Here is a 19788-nt window from a genome sequence, read left to right as displayed (position 1 = left end):
GAAACAGGAAACTATCCTAACCCAGCAACAGCGTCACGTGGATAGGAAGTTAAATACCCAGCTCCAAACCATCAATTAGGCTACACTCTCCCTTTGGTAAAAAAAATATGATCATTAATAAGCTTTTAAATGTTTGCAGCCTTAACAAAGCAGATTGAGGGTTGCTACCTGTTAGCACCTTCCTCTCCCCCTTCTTCTAGCAGGCTTTACAATAACAAGTCGGAAATCTAGCAGTAAATTCCGAGGTTGAGAATGAAGCAAACTTTCACTGGCCTTGTTCGTGCTCTGATGGGCGCTGGGCTACCTAGCAGTATGTTGCTGTAGAGCCGGACAGGGTGAGAGGTCAACAGGAAGGGCTGACTGTGAGGTGACAGTAGACAATGGTCTGCTGAGTTAGCTCGCTGCCTTGCTTGCTCTACAGACGGCTGGGTGGAGCTATGTATTTTGTCCCCTCTCACTGGTTGCGTCCGAAATGGCTCCCTATTCCCTACTGTATGATGTGCAGTACACTACTCTGTAGGGAATAGGGTGCCATTTCGGATGCACACCTCTCTTTGGATTGATTGCCCTGTCTCATGAAACCAGCGGATTACGTTTTGCTGAGTAGGACCCCGTACAGGATTCTAGTGTTATACAGATGGGAGGGATAGCCATGGGGGGGGGGACATTTTCTAATGACAGCAGAGAGGGATGTTGCTGTCTGTTGCTGAGGCAGAATAACAGTGAAGGGGAAGGTGTTGCACTGTTTAATCATCCAGAAGATTGGTCTGACTCTAACTCTGCATCCGTGACAACGACCATAGGAGTTGACTATACAAGTCTACAGAACCAACTGATCTGGGGCCAGGCTATTTCCTCTTCGGTTTTGCAGCAACCTTGCAAGGGAGAGAGGCGTGGTCTTGAATGAGCCACATACTGTATGTTTATGCTGAATGGACTTCCTGTTCTTTCACTCCTCTCCTGCAAAACTTCTACTTTGTATTATGCATAGTCCTCGTGAACCGCTCTCTTCTGCTGGCCAGGGGGCAGTCTGCCACAAAGACAACATTGTGGACAGAGTGTCTCCAAAACTCCTCTGTCTCTCTCTGAGACCAAAGTATTTTGGGTTCAGGCCTGAAATAATGAAGCCAGTCGGGAGTCCCCCGCTTACCCCAATGTACCCAGTGTTCCCCACTGCTAGGCAGCACAGCATTGGGCCTAATGAATGGGGCCCTCGAAAGAAGGACCATCCTGCCGTCCCATCTCAGAACGGCCGGGTTTGGCTCTGCTCTGTCTAGGATTAAAAAACACAGTGGGTGATTGAAGCAAAGCAGAGCCTTGTTCGATTGGGTGCACACATTGTGAGCAGACCAGGCATGCTGGGGGAATATTGGCACAGTGAAGACTAGAGTTTGGTGCTTGGCCAGAGGGCACTAGGTTTAAATCATCCCCAACACACACACACCATCGCCATACTACACAGTAACACTCATAGTGGCAGCATGTTTTAGTTTGTTCTGAAAATGGTGATCTAATCTTCTCTCTCCCTTTCTCTCAGATGCAAGTTCTTCAGTCTGACAGAGACCCCAGAGAACTACACGGTTGTCCTGGATGAAGAGGGATTTAAAGGTAAATGACTCCTCCTTGGTATCAACCAGAGATGCACCACTTAACAAACCTCCACCCCCAGCCTATTCTCAGTCACACTCCCTTAACATCCTGAAGTCAACAACTTCAACGTCACATGTTTTTTTTATGGCCGATACTCTTTGGAGGTATTTTATTCCCAATGTCTGTATCTCACAGATGTAGTTGACATTACAGGCACATATTGCCTCCAGGCCTTCTCTATCTTTCTGTCTATTTTAAGAGGTGAAAGCTGGTGCAGAGAATCCACAAGGGGCTGCTTCTGACAAATGATTCCAACCAGAACAGTTCCCCTTTTGAAGGGGAATAGATAGAGAGAAGCAGAGCCTTGCAACACAATTAGACCCAACCAAATCATGAGAAAACAAAAAGATAATTACTTAACTATTTGCACATCATTACAACACTATGTAGCCATGTCATTTGAAATGTCGTTATGCTTTTGGATCTTTTGGAAGTGTAATGTTTACTGTTGAGAGGGAGATCAGAGTCCTGGCACTGCTGTGAATGAATACCATTAGTTTCCCAGCCTGGAAGGGTTGTTTTTCTTCATCCCCTGAAGTAATTGAAGTTCACTTCACACATTTTTAATTCAAACCAGGCGCATCCCTGAGAACACTGAATTGTTGCATGACAGTGCTCTTCTTATGTGGAATGAAATAGGCTCTATAGCAACTAATATAAAAACACATTGCTATATAAGATTAAATAACATAGCAACCAAATACACTGAACAAAAATATAAAGTGTTGGTCACATATTTCATGAGCTGAAATAAAAGATACCAGAAATGTTCCAAACACACAAAAAGCTTAATTCTGTCATTGTGTGCACAAATGTGTTTACATCCCTGTTAGTGAGCATTTCTCCTTTGCCAAGATAATCCATCTATCTGACAGGTGTAACGTATAAAGATCAGTACACAATTCCTGGAAGCTGAAAATGTCCCAGTTCTTCCACGGCCTGCTTACTCACCAGACATGTCACCAATTGAGCTTGTTTGGGATGCTCTGGATCGACATGTACGACAGCGTGTTCCAGTTCCCGACAATATCCAGCAACTTCGCACAGCCATTGAAGAGGAGTGGCACAACATTCCACAGGCCACCATCAACCAACCGCCTGATCAACTCTAAGCAAAGGAGATTTGTCATGCTGCATGAGGCAAATGGTGGTCACACCAGATACTGACTCCTATCCCTACTTTTTTTTGGTATCTGTGACCAACCGATGCATATCTGTATTCCCAGTCATGTGAAATCCATAGATTAGGGCTTAATGAATGTATTTAAATTGACTGATCTCCTTATATGAACTGTAACTCAGTAAAATCTTTGAAATTGTTCCAGGTTGCGTTTTATTTAAATTTATTTCGGTAAACAAACAATGATTTGTTAAATCCAGTACAATGCATCTGCTAGTGCACAATCACCTTTTGAAATACACATCTCAGTATACAACCCAATATCCGAGTGCACTTTCCTCCCAGTTCCTATACTTCCTGTATAAATCAAATATTACATTAAAAGTTTGAGAGCTCACACCTGCTTCCCAAGTAGCTATCTGCTGTTGATGGCCTGTTTGGGGAAGGGGTGAGGACTGATCAGTGTCCTGTCTGGGTCAGTTATGGCCCTCTAGACCCTGTAGGGAATAGGACCTGGTTGAACCCTCCTTGACCCCTTCTCAGACCATAAACACACACACGCTGTTAAGAAGTGGCTTACTCTCCTCAAATCTTAGACTTACTTTAGATCAGTCCCTGGGGGCACTTCATCCTACTCCCAACATACTGTAGGGACCATAGTGGGGATGGTGGAGAGTGGATGATGCCATTATTTACCCCCCCCCCCCCCGAAGGAAGTGGATGGCAGTGGGGATGGGGTCCAATCAGAGGAAATTACTTAAAATAGCTGTGTAGACATAAGGTCAGGTTTGGAAAGTAGCAACTTAAACAAATTCTAACATTTAAGGGGTGGATCAGCTTAATATCACGGAAAGAATATCGGTTCCATCAATGTAATTGTCTGCATCGTTTCCAATCCCCAATATATTTCTTTGGTAAATATGTATATATCCATACACGCATGCATACATATACACATATATACATACACAAACCTATATAGACATACATATACACATATATACATACACATACCTATATAGACATACATATACACATATATACATACACATACCTATATAGACATACATATACACATATATACATACACATACCTATATAGACATACATATACACATATACACATACCTATATAGACATACATATACACATATATACATACACATACCTATATAGATATACATACTTTTTTAAAGAATATACCTTTATTATTATTCCCCGCAAACCCTTCCACCGATCCCCCAATTGGAGTAAACTAATAAACACTTCGGCTTTTACCTTCAATCCATACATCTTATACACACTCTACAGACACAGTCTACTTTACAATAGTTCTCTCTTGTTTGTTTTTAGTCCTTCCTCTATTTCTGATGTCCATCCAGTTTGATTTCTGTTTGTAACTGTGATATTTCACAAAAGTTCTGATCCTATATACATTTTACAGACCCCGTATGTTTTACATGTTTTATCTTGTTATTAGTCCCACCCTTCAGCTCCATTCAACCTCTCCTCTCACCTCTCAACATCATCCATTTTGGATTTCTATTTGCCATATATTTTTCAACTGTGCTGTGATGCTTCACAAACGAATTGAACTTTTCTATTCTCATAGCTTCTACCGATTGTAAATTAAAAATAAACATTTTTGCTAAAATAATTATGATATTAATGATTGATTGACTATGATTTTTCAAATCACCCAGTATTGCTATCTGCATCGTTAGTTCTAGTCAAATGTTACAATTCTTCAGCCATTCCTGGACCTGTGACCAAAAATGAACTACATATGGACAGTACCAAATGAATGATCTAATGACTCTGCCTACTCACAGCAAAATCTGCAGAGATGGGAAGATTGTATCCCCCATATATATAACATTCTATTGGTTGCAAGATTTTTGTATAGTAATTTATATTGAAAAATTTGAAGTTTTGCATCCGGCGTTGTTTTGCGTATCAATTCATAAACCATGTGCCATGGAATGGGTACATCCAAAATCTCTTCCCAACTATTTTGCAATTTATATGGCACAGCTGTCAGTTTTTTGGTCCTTAAATTAAATTGGTATATGTTTTTATTTATCACACTTTTCTTTAACCATTTATGTTCTTTAATACAGGGCCGACATACAAGTTCTTTACTTTTTTGTGCTGCAATTAATTGGTTGTAATTTTGGCTAGAGCAGACAGATGTCTGTGTTAGCTGCATGTGTGACATAACTCCACCAGTCCTATTTATGATATCATTCACTAAAATTATACCTTTTTTAAACATTTCTTTGAAAAATCGTTTTTTTAATCAATTAGTATATTTGAATTTAACCACAATATTTGTTGTATTATTTGTTCTGTCTTTTCAGGTGGATTTAAAGTGAAATTGCAACCTGTTTAAAAAAGAAAGATATTTTGGAGATTATTTCCTTTTCAAACAACCGAAAGTGGGCCGGTGTAATCTGAATAAAGGGGAAAAGGCCATTCTTGAACATAGAATGAGACATTCTTACCAATTTACTAGAAAACCAGTTTGGATTTAAGTTTAACTTTTGTATGATTGATGCCTTTAGTGAGAGGTCTAATGCTTTTATATTTAATCATTTCTGCCCTCTGAATTCATATTTGTTATATAATTAGGCCTTTTTAATTTAATCTGGCTTGCCGTTCCAAATAAAATTGAATATTTTATGTTCATATAATTTAAAAAGCAGGAAAGTAACAACTTTGCATTGGGCCTGTATGTACGATTGCTTTTAGAAAGAAGGCCTAACTTTACTGTGGGTTTTCTGTTCAATACAGTATAGACCACTAGTGGATAGTCTTTGTTTGAGTGAAGTGGTGTGTGTGTGTGTTCTGACATTACCTAACCCCCCCCCCCCCTCTCCCCCCTGCAGAGCTGCAGCCCTCGGAGCATCTACTGGTCGAAAGTTCCGTGTGGCTGCCACTCAACGTGGTCTCCAACGGCAACTCTTCCAGCAGCTCGCAGGCAGTGGGCGTGACCAAAATCGCTAAGTCTGTCATCGCCCCATTGGCCCAGCAGCACGTGTCAGTCTTCATGCTCTCGACCTATCAGACGGACTTCATCCTGGTGAGTCCCCTGTCTCTGTGACCCCTCCAGTTATTACCTGCTGGGGCTTATTGGGTTGTCTGATGTGATTCTTTATCATTGTTTTTCAACATAATAGGTCTACATTTCTCTCTGAACATTCTGTAACGTTACTCCCTCCTAAACGTGCCACTGGTATCCAACCATTACAACAGTTGCTAAGCAATAGCCATAGGCGTCATGCCCATAGGGGGCACAAGGGCACAGATTTGTCCTAATGTTTCAGATTTTAAAGGAATTACTGAACTTCCTTTTTAAGCCCACGTTTTATCATTATTTATTTAAAAAAAAGAGGAGGGGGCACACTCACTGGACCAAGTAAAGTGTACCCCCCCCCCCCCAGTAAGTGGTCCCTTCCAAGGTGCGCCACAGAGCAAAGACACACAGCGTTTGATCTGCCTATAGCTGCCTGTGATGTGCAGGACTCTCAGGAGGTATGCTTGTAAATTAATTTGATCAAGCTATGTAGCCTACTGATTCCTTCTTGATGAGTAAATCATTTATTTTTTATTTTTTATTGGTTCTCTCTAATACCTCATAACTAGCTACCAAGCCATTTTAGGCTATTAATCAAGTTTGAGTAGCTTGTCTAATTATCTTAGCTGGCATGCCTGCTGACAAGATTGCTAGACTTTAGAAAAGCCAAGCAATAACTATATACTGAATAAGACTCGCATTCCTTTCAATCTTTTACCCGGATTTTAGCAGAGATGCAGATAAGCATATTTGGTTCCTTTAAAAAATAACCATCAGTCAGGAGGATACAGACAGCTCAAGAGGTATGCTTAAATATGCAGAAAAATAAACAGACTTTTTACATAGAATTAAGCATAATGATTATGGCTCTATTGCATGAATAAGCTGTTTCAGGTGTTTGAAAAAATGCTAAGTTCTCAAACTCAAATCTGCCATCCTCACTTACTTTGTGTCCCCTCAAATCCTTGTCAAAAAAGAGCATTTCCCACAATGGTGGGAGCAGTGGGTCAAAGTGTTGCATGTTACGGAAGACGCCGATGATAAGTTGTGATGAAGTAGGTATAGCTTTGCAAAGCAGTTGCATTTGTCCCACTCCAAACGTAAGATAAATGTTATAAGTACAAATATGCCACTAGTCCATTTGAAGTAATAGAAGTGACTACAATGTAGCTTTTAAAAAATTCTCTCTCTCAATGTCACTGACTGTCAGCCCGCATGTTGTCCGCTTACTGTAGGTGAGGGAGAGGGACCTGGTTGTAGTTATTAATAGTGTCTTACTGTAGGTGAGGGAGAAGAACCTGGTTGTTGTTATTAATACTGTCTTACTGTAGGTGAGGGAGAAGGACCTGGTTGTTGTTATTAATACTGTCTTACTGTAGGTGAGGGAGAAGGACCTGGTTGTAGTTATTAATAGTGTCTTACTGTAGGTGAGGGAGAAGGACCTGGTTGTAGTTATTAATAGTGTCTTACTGTAGGTGAGGGAGAAGGACCTGGTTGTAGTTATTAATACTGTCTTACTGTAGGTGAGGGAGAAGGACCTGGCTGTCGTTATTAATACTGTCTTACTGTAGGTGAGGGAGAAGGACCTGGTTGTAGTTATTAATACTGTCTTACTGTAGGTGAGGGAGAAGGACCTGGTTGTAGTTATTAATAGTGTCTTACTGTAGGTGAGGGAGAAGGACCTGGTTGTAGTTATTAATAGTGTCTTACTGTAGGTGAGGGAGAAGGACCTGGCTGTCGTTATTAATACTGTCTTACTGTAGGTGAGGGAGAAGGACCTGGTTGTAGTTATTAATAGTATCTTACTGTAGGTGAGGGAGAAGGACCTGGCTGTAGTTATTAATACTGTCTTACTGTAGGTGAGGGAGAAGGACCTGGCTGTCGTTATTAATACTGTCTTACTGTAGGTGAGGGAGAAGGACCTGGTTGTTATTAATACTGTCTTACTGTAGGTGAGGGAGAAGGGCCTGGTTGTAGTTATTAATACTGTCTTACTGTAGGTGGGGGAGAAGGACCTGGTTGTAGTTATTAATACTGTCTTACTGTAGGTGAGGGAGAAGGACCTGGCTGTTGTTATTAATACTGTCTTACTGTAGGTGAGGGAGAAGAACCTGGCTGTCGTTATTAATACTGTCTTACTGTAGGTGAGGGAGAAGGACCTGGTTGTTATTAATACTGTCTTACTGTAGGTGAGGGAGAAGGGCCTGGTTGTAGTTATTAATACTGTCTTACTGTAGGTGAGGGAGAAGGACCTGGTTGTAGTTATTAATACTGTCTTACTGTAGGTGAGGGAGAAGGACCTGGCTGTCGTTATTAATACTGTCTTACTGTAGGTGAGGGAGAAGAACCTGGCTGTCGTTATTAATACTGTCTTACTGTAGGTGAGGGAGAAGGACCTGGCTGTCGTTATTAATACTGTCTTACTGTAGGTGAGGGAGAAGGGCCTGGTTGTAGTTATTAATACTGTCTTACTGTAGGTGAGGGAGAAGGACCTGGCTGTCGTTATTAATACTGTCTTACTGTAGGTGAGGGAGAAGGACCTGGTTGTTGTTATTAATACTGTCTTACTGTAGGTGAGGGAGAAGGACCTGGTTGTAGTTATTAATACTGTCTTACTGTAGGTGAGGGAGAAGGACCTGGCTGTCGTTATTAATACTGTCTTACTGTAGGTGAGGGAGAAGAACCTGGTTGTTGTTATTAATACTGTCTTACTGTAGGTGAGGGAGAAGGACCTGGTTGTAGTTATTAATAGTGTCTTACTGTAGGTGAGGGAGAAGAACCTGGTTGTTGTTATTAATACTGTCTTACTGTAGGTGAGGGAGAAGGACCTGGTTGTAGTTATTAATAGTGTCTTACTGTAGGTGAGGGAGAAGGACCTGGTTGTAGTTATTAATAGTGTCTTACTGTAGGTGAGGGAGAAGGACCTGGTTGTAGTTATTAATACTGTCTTACTGTAGGTGAGGGAGAAGGACCTGGCTGTCGTTATTAATACTGTCTTACTGTAGGTGAGGGAGAAGGACCTGGTTGTAGTTATTAATACTGTCTTACTGTAGGTGAGGGAGAAGGACCTGGTTGTAGTTATTAATAGTGTCTTACTGTAGGTGAGGGAGAAGGACCTGGCTGTCGTTATTAATACTGTCTTACTGTAGGTGAGGGAGAAGGACCTGGTTGTAGTTATTAATAGTGTCTTACTGTAGGTGAGGGAGAAGGACCTGGCTGTAGTTATTAATACTGTCTTACTGTAGGTGAGGGAGAAGGACCTGGCTGTCGTTATTAATACTGTCTTACTGTAGGTGAGGGAGAAGGACCTGGTTGTTATTAATACTGTCTTACTGTAGGTGAGGGAGAAGGGCCTGGTTGTAGTTATTAATACTGTCTTACTGTAGGTGGGGGAGAAGGACCTGGTTGTAGTTATTAATACTGTCTTACTGTAGGTGAGGGAGAAGGACCTGGCTGTTGTTATTAATACTGTCTTACTGTAGGTGAGGGAGAAGAACCTGGCTGTCGTTATTAATACTGTCTTACTGTAGGTGAGGGAGAAGGACCTGGTTGTTATTAATACTGTCTTACTGTAGGTGAGGGAGAAGGGCCTGGTTGTAGTTATTAATACTGTCTTACTGTAGGTGAGGGAGAAGGACCTGGTTGTAGTTATTAATACTGTCTTACTGTAGGTGAGGGAGAAGGACCTGGCTGTCGTTATTAATACTGTCTTACTGTAGGTGAGGGAGAAGAACCTGGCTGTCGTTATTAATACTGTCTTACTGTAGGTGAGGGAGAAGGACCTGGCTGTCGTTATTAATACTGTCTTACTGTAGGTGAGGGAGAAGGGCCTGGTTGTAGTTATTAATACTGTCTTACTGTAGGTGAGGGAGAAGGACCTGGCTGTCGTTATTAATACTGTCTTACTGTAGGTGAGGGAGAAGGACCTGGTTGTTTTTATTAATACTGTCTTACTGTAGGTGAGGGAGAAGGACCTGGTTGTAGTTATTAATACTGTCTTACTGTAGGTGAGGGAGAAGGACCTGGCTGTCGTTATTAATACTGTCTTACTGTAGGTGAGGGAGAAGAACCTGGCTGTCGTTATTAATACTGTCTTACTGTAGGTGGGGGAGAAGGACCTGGTTGTAGTTATTAATACTGTCTTACTGTAGGTGAGGGAGAAGGACCTGGCTGTCGTTATTAATACTGTCTTACTGTAGGTGAGGGAGAAGAACCTGGCTGTCGTTATTAATACTGTCTTACTGTAGGTGAGGGAGAAGGACCTGGTTGTTATTAATACTGTCTTACTGTAGGTGAGGGAGAAGGGCCTGGTTGTAGTTATTAATACTGTCTTACTGTAGGTGAGGGAGAAGGACCTGGTTGTAGTTATTAATACTGTCTTACTGTAGGTGAGGGAGAAGGACCTGGCTGTCGTTATTAATACTGTCTTACTGTAGGTGAGGGAGAAGAACCTGGCTGTCGTTATTAATACTGTCTTACTGTAGGTGAGGGAGAAGGACCTGGCTGTCGTTATTAATACTGTCTTACTGTAGGTGAGGGAGAAGGGCCTGGTTGTAGTTATTAATACTGTCTTACTGTAGGTGAGGGAGAAGGACCTGGCTGTCGTTATTAATACTGTCTTACTGTAGGTGAGGGAGAAGGACCTGGTTGTAGTTATTAATACTGTCTTACTGTAGGTGAGGGAGAAGGACCTGGTTGTAGTTATTAATACTGTCTTACTGTAGGTGAGGGAGAAGGACCTGGTTGTAGTTATTAATACTGTCTTACTGTAGGTGAGGGAGAAGGACCTGGCTGTCGTTATTAATACTGTCTTACTGTAGGTGAGGGAGAAGAACCTGGCTGTCGTTATTAATACTGTCTTACTGTAGGTGAGGGAGAAGAACCTGGCTGTCGTTATTAATACTGTCTTACTGTAGGTGAGGGAGAAGGACCTGGCTGTCGTTATTAATACTGTCTTACTGTAGGTGAGGGAGAAGAATCTGGCTGTCGTTATTAATACTGTCTTACTGTAGGTGAGGGAGAAGAACCTGGCTGTCGTTATTAATACTGTCTTACTGTAGGTGAGGGAGAAGGACCTGGTTGTAGTTATTAATACTGTCTTACTGTAGGTGAGGGAGAAGAACCTGGCTGTCGTTATTAATACTGTCTTACTGTAGGTGAGGGAGAAGGACCTGGCTGTAGTTATTAATACTGTCTTACTGTAGGTGAGGGAGAAGAACCTGGCTGTCGTTATTAATACTGTCTTACTGTAGGTGAGGGAGAAGGACCTGGCTGTCGTTATTAACACTCTGGAGGAAGAGTTCAACATCTACAGAGAGGTGGGGGGAGAGTACTCTGCTGTTCTCAGCCAACATGTCCACAATGGCTTCCAGAAGAACGGCAAAGAAGGTACGTCGCAGCAGAGAGAGGGGAGGGGAGGGGGGGTGAGACCGAATGTATTGGAGGGTCACAGAAAGGGACAGACATAGAGAAACGATATTATCAGTCTGTGCTCTTTTTTTGAAGGGAACTATGGGTAACAGAATAGCCATGTTTTACAATAGAATCCCCCCACATGATAAAGTGAAGACATGCTTGTACTCTATAACACTACTTCTCACTGTCCCAGTGCTACAGGTTATTTCAGGTTGGGTTCAGGTTCTATACTATTATTCCCCTTCTGTTTCATATCCAGCCCCCCAGCTGACAGTGCACCCTTTGCTGATACCCCAGAACCAGTTCTGTGTGATGAGTCTGGACCCAGACACTCTGCCTGCCATCGCAACAACACTCATCGACGTTCTCTTCTACTCCAACAGGTGAGCTCTGCTCCGCGCAAAACCCTTTTTGACCCTTTTGTTGCCTTACCAGTTCAAGTCAAGATGGCTGCCGTGTGAAATCCTTACTTAGGGTAATGGTTCTGCCATATTTTTGTAAAAAAAAAACAAGTTGTTTTAAGACGGTCTTATTCTGAGTCTGTGGTGTAAAATGATTTTCTTCCTCAGTCCTAAAGAGGGCGCTCTTCCCAGCCAGGACCTGGACTGTATCAAGTTCTTTTCCTTCTCTCTGATCGATGGCTACGTCTCTCTGGTCATGGACACAGAGGCACAAAGACAGTAAGACTCATCTCCTCTCACCTCTCTTACATCTGAGCTGATTTAAAGTTTCACTTTGTGGGTGGCCTATCGGTTAGAGCGTTGGGCCAGTAACCAAAAGATTGCTAATTAGAATCCTTGAGGCAAGACGCTAAAAAATCTCTGTGCCCTTCAGCAAAGCACTTAACCCTAATTGCTCCAGGGTCCCCATTGATAATGGCTGACCCTGGCCGTGACCCCACTCTCTGAGGGTCTTAAGATATGCAAAACCAAACTCCCCCATCTCAATTTCACACATGCGTATAATACACACAAGAAATAGGACATATAAGCACCCACCTAATTATTATTTTAAATATTTTTTTCTTAGCAGTCAAACTTCCGACGTGTTCACGTCATGTGACATGCACACGTCATTGCAATAGTATTTGGAAGATGAATACACAACGCAGAGTTTGAGAGGACAAAAAATTCAATGGTCAATAGCTAATTGACCAATGGTCAATAGCTAATTGTAAGTAGAATTTGGGTTTCAGTTCAACATCTGTGGAATGTCACTCCTGAACTCAGAGCAACGTGTTCTACGTGGGCCACGTTTTCATTGGTCTGTACATTGAGTCTGGAGTGGGATACTTGTTATTTGGCCATTGGCCAAGTTGTCCTGCAAGGACTTCTGATTGGTCAACCCCAGGCTAGGGTGGGGGGTTATAAGTGGCATCCTGTCCTTTGTTCTGGGGGGAAATGCTGAGGACATGGGGAGACTGAACATCTGACTCCCAGCGTAACATTTTGATTTGTCCTCTCTGAATAAACCTATTCTTCTCCCCCTTGATTTGCTTTGGAGTTTGTTTTATTGAAGGATAGATGTACATTGCTAACATCATTTAGACGTTGTTTACACGTGACACTTACTTGTTATGTGTTTATTTATTTCACCTTTATTTAACCAGGTGTCAGTTTACTATTTCATATCAGACAATGAACATGAAATGTCCATCTTATACAATGAAAAAAATCTTATAAGACTATGCTTAGCATGACTGTAAAATAGTACATTTAGCTAAAATAGACATATCACAAAGAACAGTAACAACTTATTTTATGGTATATAAAAAAAAAGATTAGGCTAGTTAATATGCAGCCGGCACTCCTGGATCTAGGCCTAAAGTGCCATCGCATTCAGTATTCAGACTCTTTTTTTGTTATTATTCCACATTTTGTTACATTACAGCCTCATTCTAAAATGGATTACTTAAAAAAATAAATAAATAAATTGAGGAACATGCTTAATTTGATCCATTTTAGAATAAGGCTGTAATGTAACAATGTGGGAAAAGGGAAGGGGTCTGAATACTTTCCAAATACACTGTATTTCAAAAATAAAAATGGACAGTGCCCAGTGCGGAAAGTTGATTAGGCCAATTTACTAAAAGCTTTGTTGGAGCCATTTTTAAGTAGGGTAGTCTTACCTGTTTGACAGACCCAATTATGCTATATTGGTCGTTATTTCCTCCAATAGGGAGTCTCCCCAGATCTTTTCAAGGTCCCCCGTAACCCCAGTTTACCTGACAGCGCAGCAGCTTTTCTCCAGTTTACCTGACAGCGCAGCAGCTTTTTTCCAGTTTACCTGACAGCGCAGCAGCTTTTCTCCAGTTTACCTGACAGCGCAGCAGCTTTTCTCCAGTTTACCTGACAGCGCAGCAGCTTTTCTCCAGTTTACCTGACAGCGCAGCAGCTTTTCTCCAGTTTACCTGACAGCGCAGCAGCTTTTCTCCAGTTTACCTGACAGCGCAGCAGCTTTTCTCCAGTTAACCTGACAGCGCAGCAGCTTTTCTCCAGTTTACCTGACAGTGCAGCAGCTTTTCTCCAGTTTACCTGACAGCGTAGCAGCTTTTCTCCAGTTTACCTGACAGTGCAGCAGCTTTTCTCCAGTTAACCTGACAGTGCAGCAGCTTTTCTCCAGTTTACCTGACAGCGCAGCAGCTTTTCTCCAGTTTACCTGACAGCGTAGCAGCTTTTCTCCAGTTAACCTGACAGCGTAGCAGCTTTTCTCCAGTTTACCTGACAGCGCAGCAGCTTTTCTCCAGTTTACCTGACAGTGCAGCAGCTTTTCTCCAGTTTACCTGACAGTGCAGCAGCTTTTCTCCAGTTTACCTGACAGTGCAGCAGCTTTTCTCCAGTTAACCTGACAGTGCAGCAGCTTTTCTCCAGTTTACCTGACAGCGCAGCAGCTTTTCTCCAGTTTACCTGACAGCGTAGCAGCTTTTCTCCAGTTAACCTGACAGCGTAGCAGCTTTTCTCCAGTTTACCTGACAGCGCAGCAGCTTTTCTCCAGTTTACCTGACAGCGCAGCAGCTTTTCTCCAGTTTACCTGACAGCGCAGCAGCTTTTCTCCAGTTTACCTGACAGCGCAGCAGCTTTTCTCCAGTTTACCTGACAGCGCAGCAGCTTTTCTCCAGTTTACCTGACAGTGCAGCAGCTTTTCTCCAGTTTACCTGACAGAGCAGCAGCTTTTCTCCAGTTTACCTGACAGCGCAGCAGCTTTTCTCCAGTTTACCTGACAGCGTAGCAGCTTTTCTCCAGTTTACCTGACAGCGCAGCAGCTTTTCTCCAGTTTACCTGACAGCGCAGCAGCTTTTCTCCAGTTTACCTGACAGTGCAGCAGCTTTTCTCCAGTTTACCTGACAGTGCAGCAGCTTTTCTCCAGTTTACCTGACAGTGCAGCAGCTTTTCTCCAGTTTACCTGACAGCGTAGCAGCTTTTCTCCAGTTAACCTGACAGCGCAGCAGCTTTTCTCCAGTTTACCTGACAGCGCAGCAGCTTTTCTCCAGTTTACCTGACAGCGCAGCAGCTTTTCTCCAGTTTACCTGACAGCGCAGCAGCTTTTCTCCAGTTTACCTGACAGTGCAGCAGCTTTTCTCCAGTTTACCTGACAGCGCAGCAGCTTTTCTCCAGTTTACCTGACAGCGCAGCAGCTTTTCTCCAGTTTACCTGACAGTGCAGCAGCTTTTCTCCAGTTTACCTGACAGCGCAGCAGCTTTTCTCCAGTTTACCTGACAGCGCAGCAGCTTTTCTCCAGTTTACCTGACAGTGCAGCAGCTTTTCTCCAGTTTACCTGACAGCGCAGCAGCTTTTCTCCAGTTTACCTGACAGCGCAGCAGCTTTTCTCCAGTTTACCTGACAGCGCAGCAGCTTTTCTCCAGTTTACCTGACAGCGCAGCAGCTTTTCTCCAGTTTACCTGACAGCGCAGCAGCTTTTCTCCAGTTTACCTGACAGCGCAGCAGCTTTTCTCCAGTTTACCTGACAGCGCAGCAGCTTTTCTCCAGTTTACCTGACAGCGCAGCAGCTTTTCTCCAGTTTACCTGACAGCGTAGCAGCTTTTCTCCAGTTTACCTGACAGCGTAGCAGCTTTTCTCCAGTTTACCTGACAGCGCAGCAGCTTTTCTCCAGTTTACCTGACAGCGCAGCAGCTTTTCTCCAGTTTACCTGACAGCGCAGCAGCTTTTCTCCAGTTTACCTGACAGCGCAGCAGCTTTTCTCCAGTTTACCTGACAGCGCAGCAGCTTTTCTCCAGTTTACCTGACAGCGCAGCAGCTTTTCTCCAGTTTACCTGACAGCGCAGCAGCTTTTCTCCAGTTTACCTGACAGCGCAGCAGCTTTTCTCCAGTTTACCTGACAGCGCAGCAGCTTTTCTCCAGTTTACCTGACAGCGCAGCAGCTTTTCTCCAGTTTACCTGACAACGCAGCAGCTTTTCTCCAGTTTACCTGACAGCGTAGCAGCTTTTCTCCAGTTTACCTGACAGTGCAGCAGCTTTTCTCCAGTTTACCTGACAGCGCAACAGCTTTTCTCCAGTTTACCCGACAGCGCAGCAGCTTTTCTCCAGTTTACCTGACAGCGCAGCAGCTTTTCTCCAGTTTACCTGACAGCGCAGCAGCTTTTCTCCAGTTTACCTGACAGCGCAGCAGCTTTTCTCCAGTTTACCTGACAGCGCAGCAGCTTTTCTCCAGTTTACCTGACAGCGCAGCAGCTTTTCTCCAGTTTACCTGACAGCGCAGCAGCTTTTCTCCAGTTAACCTGACAGCGCAGCAGCTTTTCTCCAGTTAACCTGACAGCGCAGCAGCTTTTCTCCAGTTTACCTGACAGCGCAGCAGCTTTTCTCCAGTTTACCTGACAGCGTAGCAGCTTTTCTCCAGTTTACCTGACAGCGCAGCAGCTTTTCTCCAGTTTACCTGACAGCGCAGCAGCTTTTCTCCAGTTAACCTGACAGCGCAGCAGCTTTTCTCCAGTTTACCTGACAGCGCAGCAGCTTTTCTCCAGTTTACCTGACAGCGTAGCAGCTTTTCTCCAGTTTACCTGACAGCGCAGCAGCTTTTCTCCAGTTTACCTGACAGCGCAGCAGCTTTTCTCCAGTTTACCTGACAGCGCAGCAGCTTTTTTCCAGTTTACCTGACAGCGCAGCAGCTTTTCTCCAGTTTACCTGACAGCGCAGCAGCTTTTCTCCAGTTTACCTGACAGCGCAGCAGCTTTTCTCCAGTTTACCTGACAGCGCAGCAGCTTTTCTCCAGTTTACCTGACACCGCAGCAGCTTTTCTCCAGTTTACCTGACAGAGCAGCAGCTTTTCTCCAGTTTACCTGACAGCGCAGCAGCTTTTCTCCAGTTTACCTGACAGAGCAGCAGCTTTTCTCCAGTTTACCTGACAGAGCAGCAGCTTTTCTCCAGTTTACCTGACAGCGCAGCAGCTTTTCTCCAGTTTACCTGACAGCGCAGCAGCTTTTCTCCAGTTTACCTGACAGCGCAGCAGCTTTTCTCCAGTTTACCTGACAGCGCAGCAGCTTTTCTCCAGTTTACCTGACAGCGCAGCAGCTTTTCTCCAGTTTACCTGACAGCGCAGCAGCTTTTCTCCAGTTTACCTGACAGCGCAGCAGCTTTTCTCCAGTTTACCTGACAGCGCAGCAGCTTTTCTCCAGTTTACCTGACAGCGCAGCAGCTTTTCTCCAGTTTACCTGACAGCGCAGCAGCTTTTCTCCAGTTTACCTGACAGCACAGCAGCTTTTCTCCAGTTTACCTGACAGCGCAGCAGCTTTTCTCCAGTTTACCTGACAGCGTAGCAGCTTTTCTTTTCCAGTGGGTTTTGTCTGTATTCCACCGTATCTAGTGTTTTATGAAATTGCAACTGTCAGCTTCTGAATTCCTATGTGATAGGGTCGAGTCTCTAGATTCCCTTGCTGAGCTCTTACCTATCTGGGGGAATAATTAAATGGTTCTCATGGGCAATTTTAAACTGGGACTGGTTATCGCCAAACTCCAACGCCATATAAGGGCTATGCAATACGTTGAATTTCACCCAGCTGATAAAGGCAGCTACAAGGCTGAACCCTAAAGACCTCTCTAAATCAACGCTAATTGATATTATCCTAACTAATAACCTGCGTAAGTACCCAGACATCTGTATCTGCCCAAACAATGTGTGTGTGCAAGGCACAATAAAATCCCCAAATTATCCCCTCGGGTAATAAAGGGAATGTCAAGCAGTTTTGTGAACAGGCTTTCCTGAATGAACTTTCTGCATGTGACTGGGAAAAGATTTACATTCCTTCCAGACATTGAGATGGCGTACTCCTAAACTCGGCAAAAATAGAAACGTCCTCTCACTGTCAACTGTGTTTATTTTCAGCAAATTTAACATGTGTAAATATTTGTATGAACATAACAAGATTCAACAACTGAGACATAAACTGAACAAGTTCCAGACATGTGATTAACAGAAATTGAATAATGTGTCCATGAACAAAGGGGGGGGGGGGGGGGGGGGGGGGGGGGGGGGTCAAAATCAAAACTAACAGTCAGTATCTGGTGTGGCCACCAGCTGCATTAAGTACTGTAGTGCATCTCCTCCTCGTGGACTGCACCAGATTTGCCAGTTCTTGCTGTGAGATGTTACCCCACTCTTCCACCAAGGCACCTGCAAGTTTCTGGACATTTCTGGGGGGAATGGCCCTAGCCCTCACCCTCTCATCCAACAGGTCCCAGACGTGCTCAATGGGATTGAGATCCGGGCTCTTCGCTGGCCATGGCAGAACATTGACATTCCTGTCTTGCAGGAAATCACGTACAGAACGAGCAGTATGGCTGGTGGCATTGTCATGCTGGAGGGTCATGTCAGGATGAGCCTGCAGGAAGGGTACCACATGAGGGAGGAGGATGTCTTACCTGTAACGCACAGCGTTGAGATTGCCTGCAATGACAACGAGCTCAGTCCGATGATGCTGTGACACAACTCCCCATACCATTATGGACCCTCCATCTCCAAATTGATCCCCCTCCAGAGTACAGGCCTCTGTGTAACAAACATTCCTTTGACAATAAACATGAATCCGACCATCACCCCTGGTGAGACAAAACCACGACTCGTCAGTGAAGAGCACTTTTTGCCAATCCTATCTGGTCCAGCGACGGTGGGTTTGTGCCCATAGGCGATGTTGTTGCCGGTGATGTCTGGTGAGGACCTGCCTTTACAACAGGCCTAGAAGCCCTCAGTCTAGCCTCTCTCAGCCTATTGCGGACAGTCTGAGCACTGATGGAGGGATTGTGCGTTCCTGTCCCGCAGGTGTGATGTTCAGATGTACCGATCCTGTGCAGGTGTTGTTACACGTGGTCTGCCACTGCGAGGACGATCAGCTGTTCGACCTGTCGCCCTGTAGCGATGTCTTAGGCGTCTCACAGTACGGACATTGCAATGTATTGCCCTGGCCACATCTTCAGTCCTCATGCCTCCTTGCAGCATGCCTAAGGCACATTCACACAGATGAGCAGGGACCATGGGCATCTTTCTTTTGGTGTTTTTCAGAGTCCGTAGAAAGGCCTCTTTAGTGTCCTAAGTTTTCATAACTGTGACCTTTAATTGCCTACCATCTGTAAGCTGTTAGTGTCTTAACGACCGTTCCACAGGTGCGTGTTCATTAATTGTTTATGGTTCATTGAACAAGCATGGGAAACAGTGTTTAAACTCTTTACAATGATGATCTGTGAAGTTAATTAGTAAAATACCAAATATCTTTGAAAGACAGGGTCCTGAAAAAGGGTTGTTTCTTTTTTTGCTGAGTTTATTTCCATAAGCTTTTGTGAACTAGAAATAACTTGACATTAAACTGTATTTTCGAAAGGTCTCCGGTCACCAAAAGGCAACATTAAACATATACATTCACACGGTATTGGGGACCTATTTCATTTTTATTTTGTATTCTTACTGGTCCAGTTTTACGATTTCCACCTTAAAAACTCTCCTTCACCCTGGTGTGAAGGAGCGCAATGGCAGAGCAGACCGTGTACATGCCAATGGAGTAACCTATACTCATATATTCTTCACAACATCTAAACGGATTGGCTTCCCTTCTCCAAAACTCTCCCTACTGAACTAAGAAGTGAGCGAACACACTAAACAGCGCAAAGCCCACCTCATGATCTCCTGTCCTGCCTTCTAGTCCACACTGTTTTGATCTTCCTAAAAGTCCTCGCCTCCGGTCCTAAAAGTCCTCGCTTTGTGAGAGAAGCAGACATGAAAGAGAACTTTAGCCTACCGATGTCAACTAGATTTTTCATTTATAACATTATGGTGAGCAAGGCTTCAATTCGTATTCTAGAGTAACAAGTAGGCTAATGACGAGAAGCTTCATGTATCCAATTTTTGTTGACTAACAAATAGCCTACCAAATGGCATAAATTATCAGCAGAAACATCAAAAGAACAATAGAAATGAAATGTTTCAAGTTGTCACATGCACAAGTACAGTGAAATGCCTTTCTTGCAAGCACTAAACATAACAATGCAGTAATCAATAACAATGTAATACAAAAAATAACTTGTGG

The 19788-nt window shown here is 43.6% G+C and overlaps 1 protein-coding gene across 1 annotated transcript in view; it reads left to right on the top strand.

Moving 5' to 3' along the window:
- LOC110535112 (cytosolic arginine sensor for mTORC1 subunit 1) overlaps positions 1–19788 on the top strand; it is a 30093-nt gene that overhangs the window by 3192 nt on the left and 7113 nt on the right. Inside the window, exons 2-6 of the mRNA XM_036936300.1 lie at positions 1538–1608; positions 5659–5852; positions 11099–11234; positions 11521–11644; positions 11831–11941. Of these exons, the coding sequence (XP_036792195.1) occupies positions 1538–1608; positions 5659–5852; positions 11099–11234; positions 11521–11644; positions 11831–11941 (636 nt within the window). The remainder of the gene's footprint in view (positions 1–1537; positions 1609–5658; positions 5853–11098; positions 11235–11520; positions 11645–11830; positions 11942–19788) is intronic.

Source organism: Oncorhynchus mykiss, chromosome 11, assembly GCF_013265735.2.
Source record: "Oncorhynchus mykiss isolate Arlee chromosome 11, USDA_OmykA_1.1, whole genome shotgun sequence".
NCBI classification, from domain to species: Eukaryota; Metazoa; Chordata; class Actinopteri; order Salmoniformes; family Salmonidae; genus Oncorhynchus; species Oncorhynchus mykiss.
This window is presented reverse-complemented; position numbering and strand designations above follow the sequence as displayed.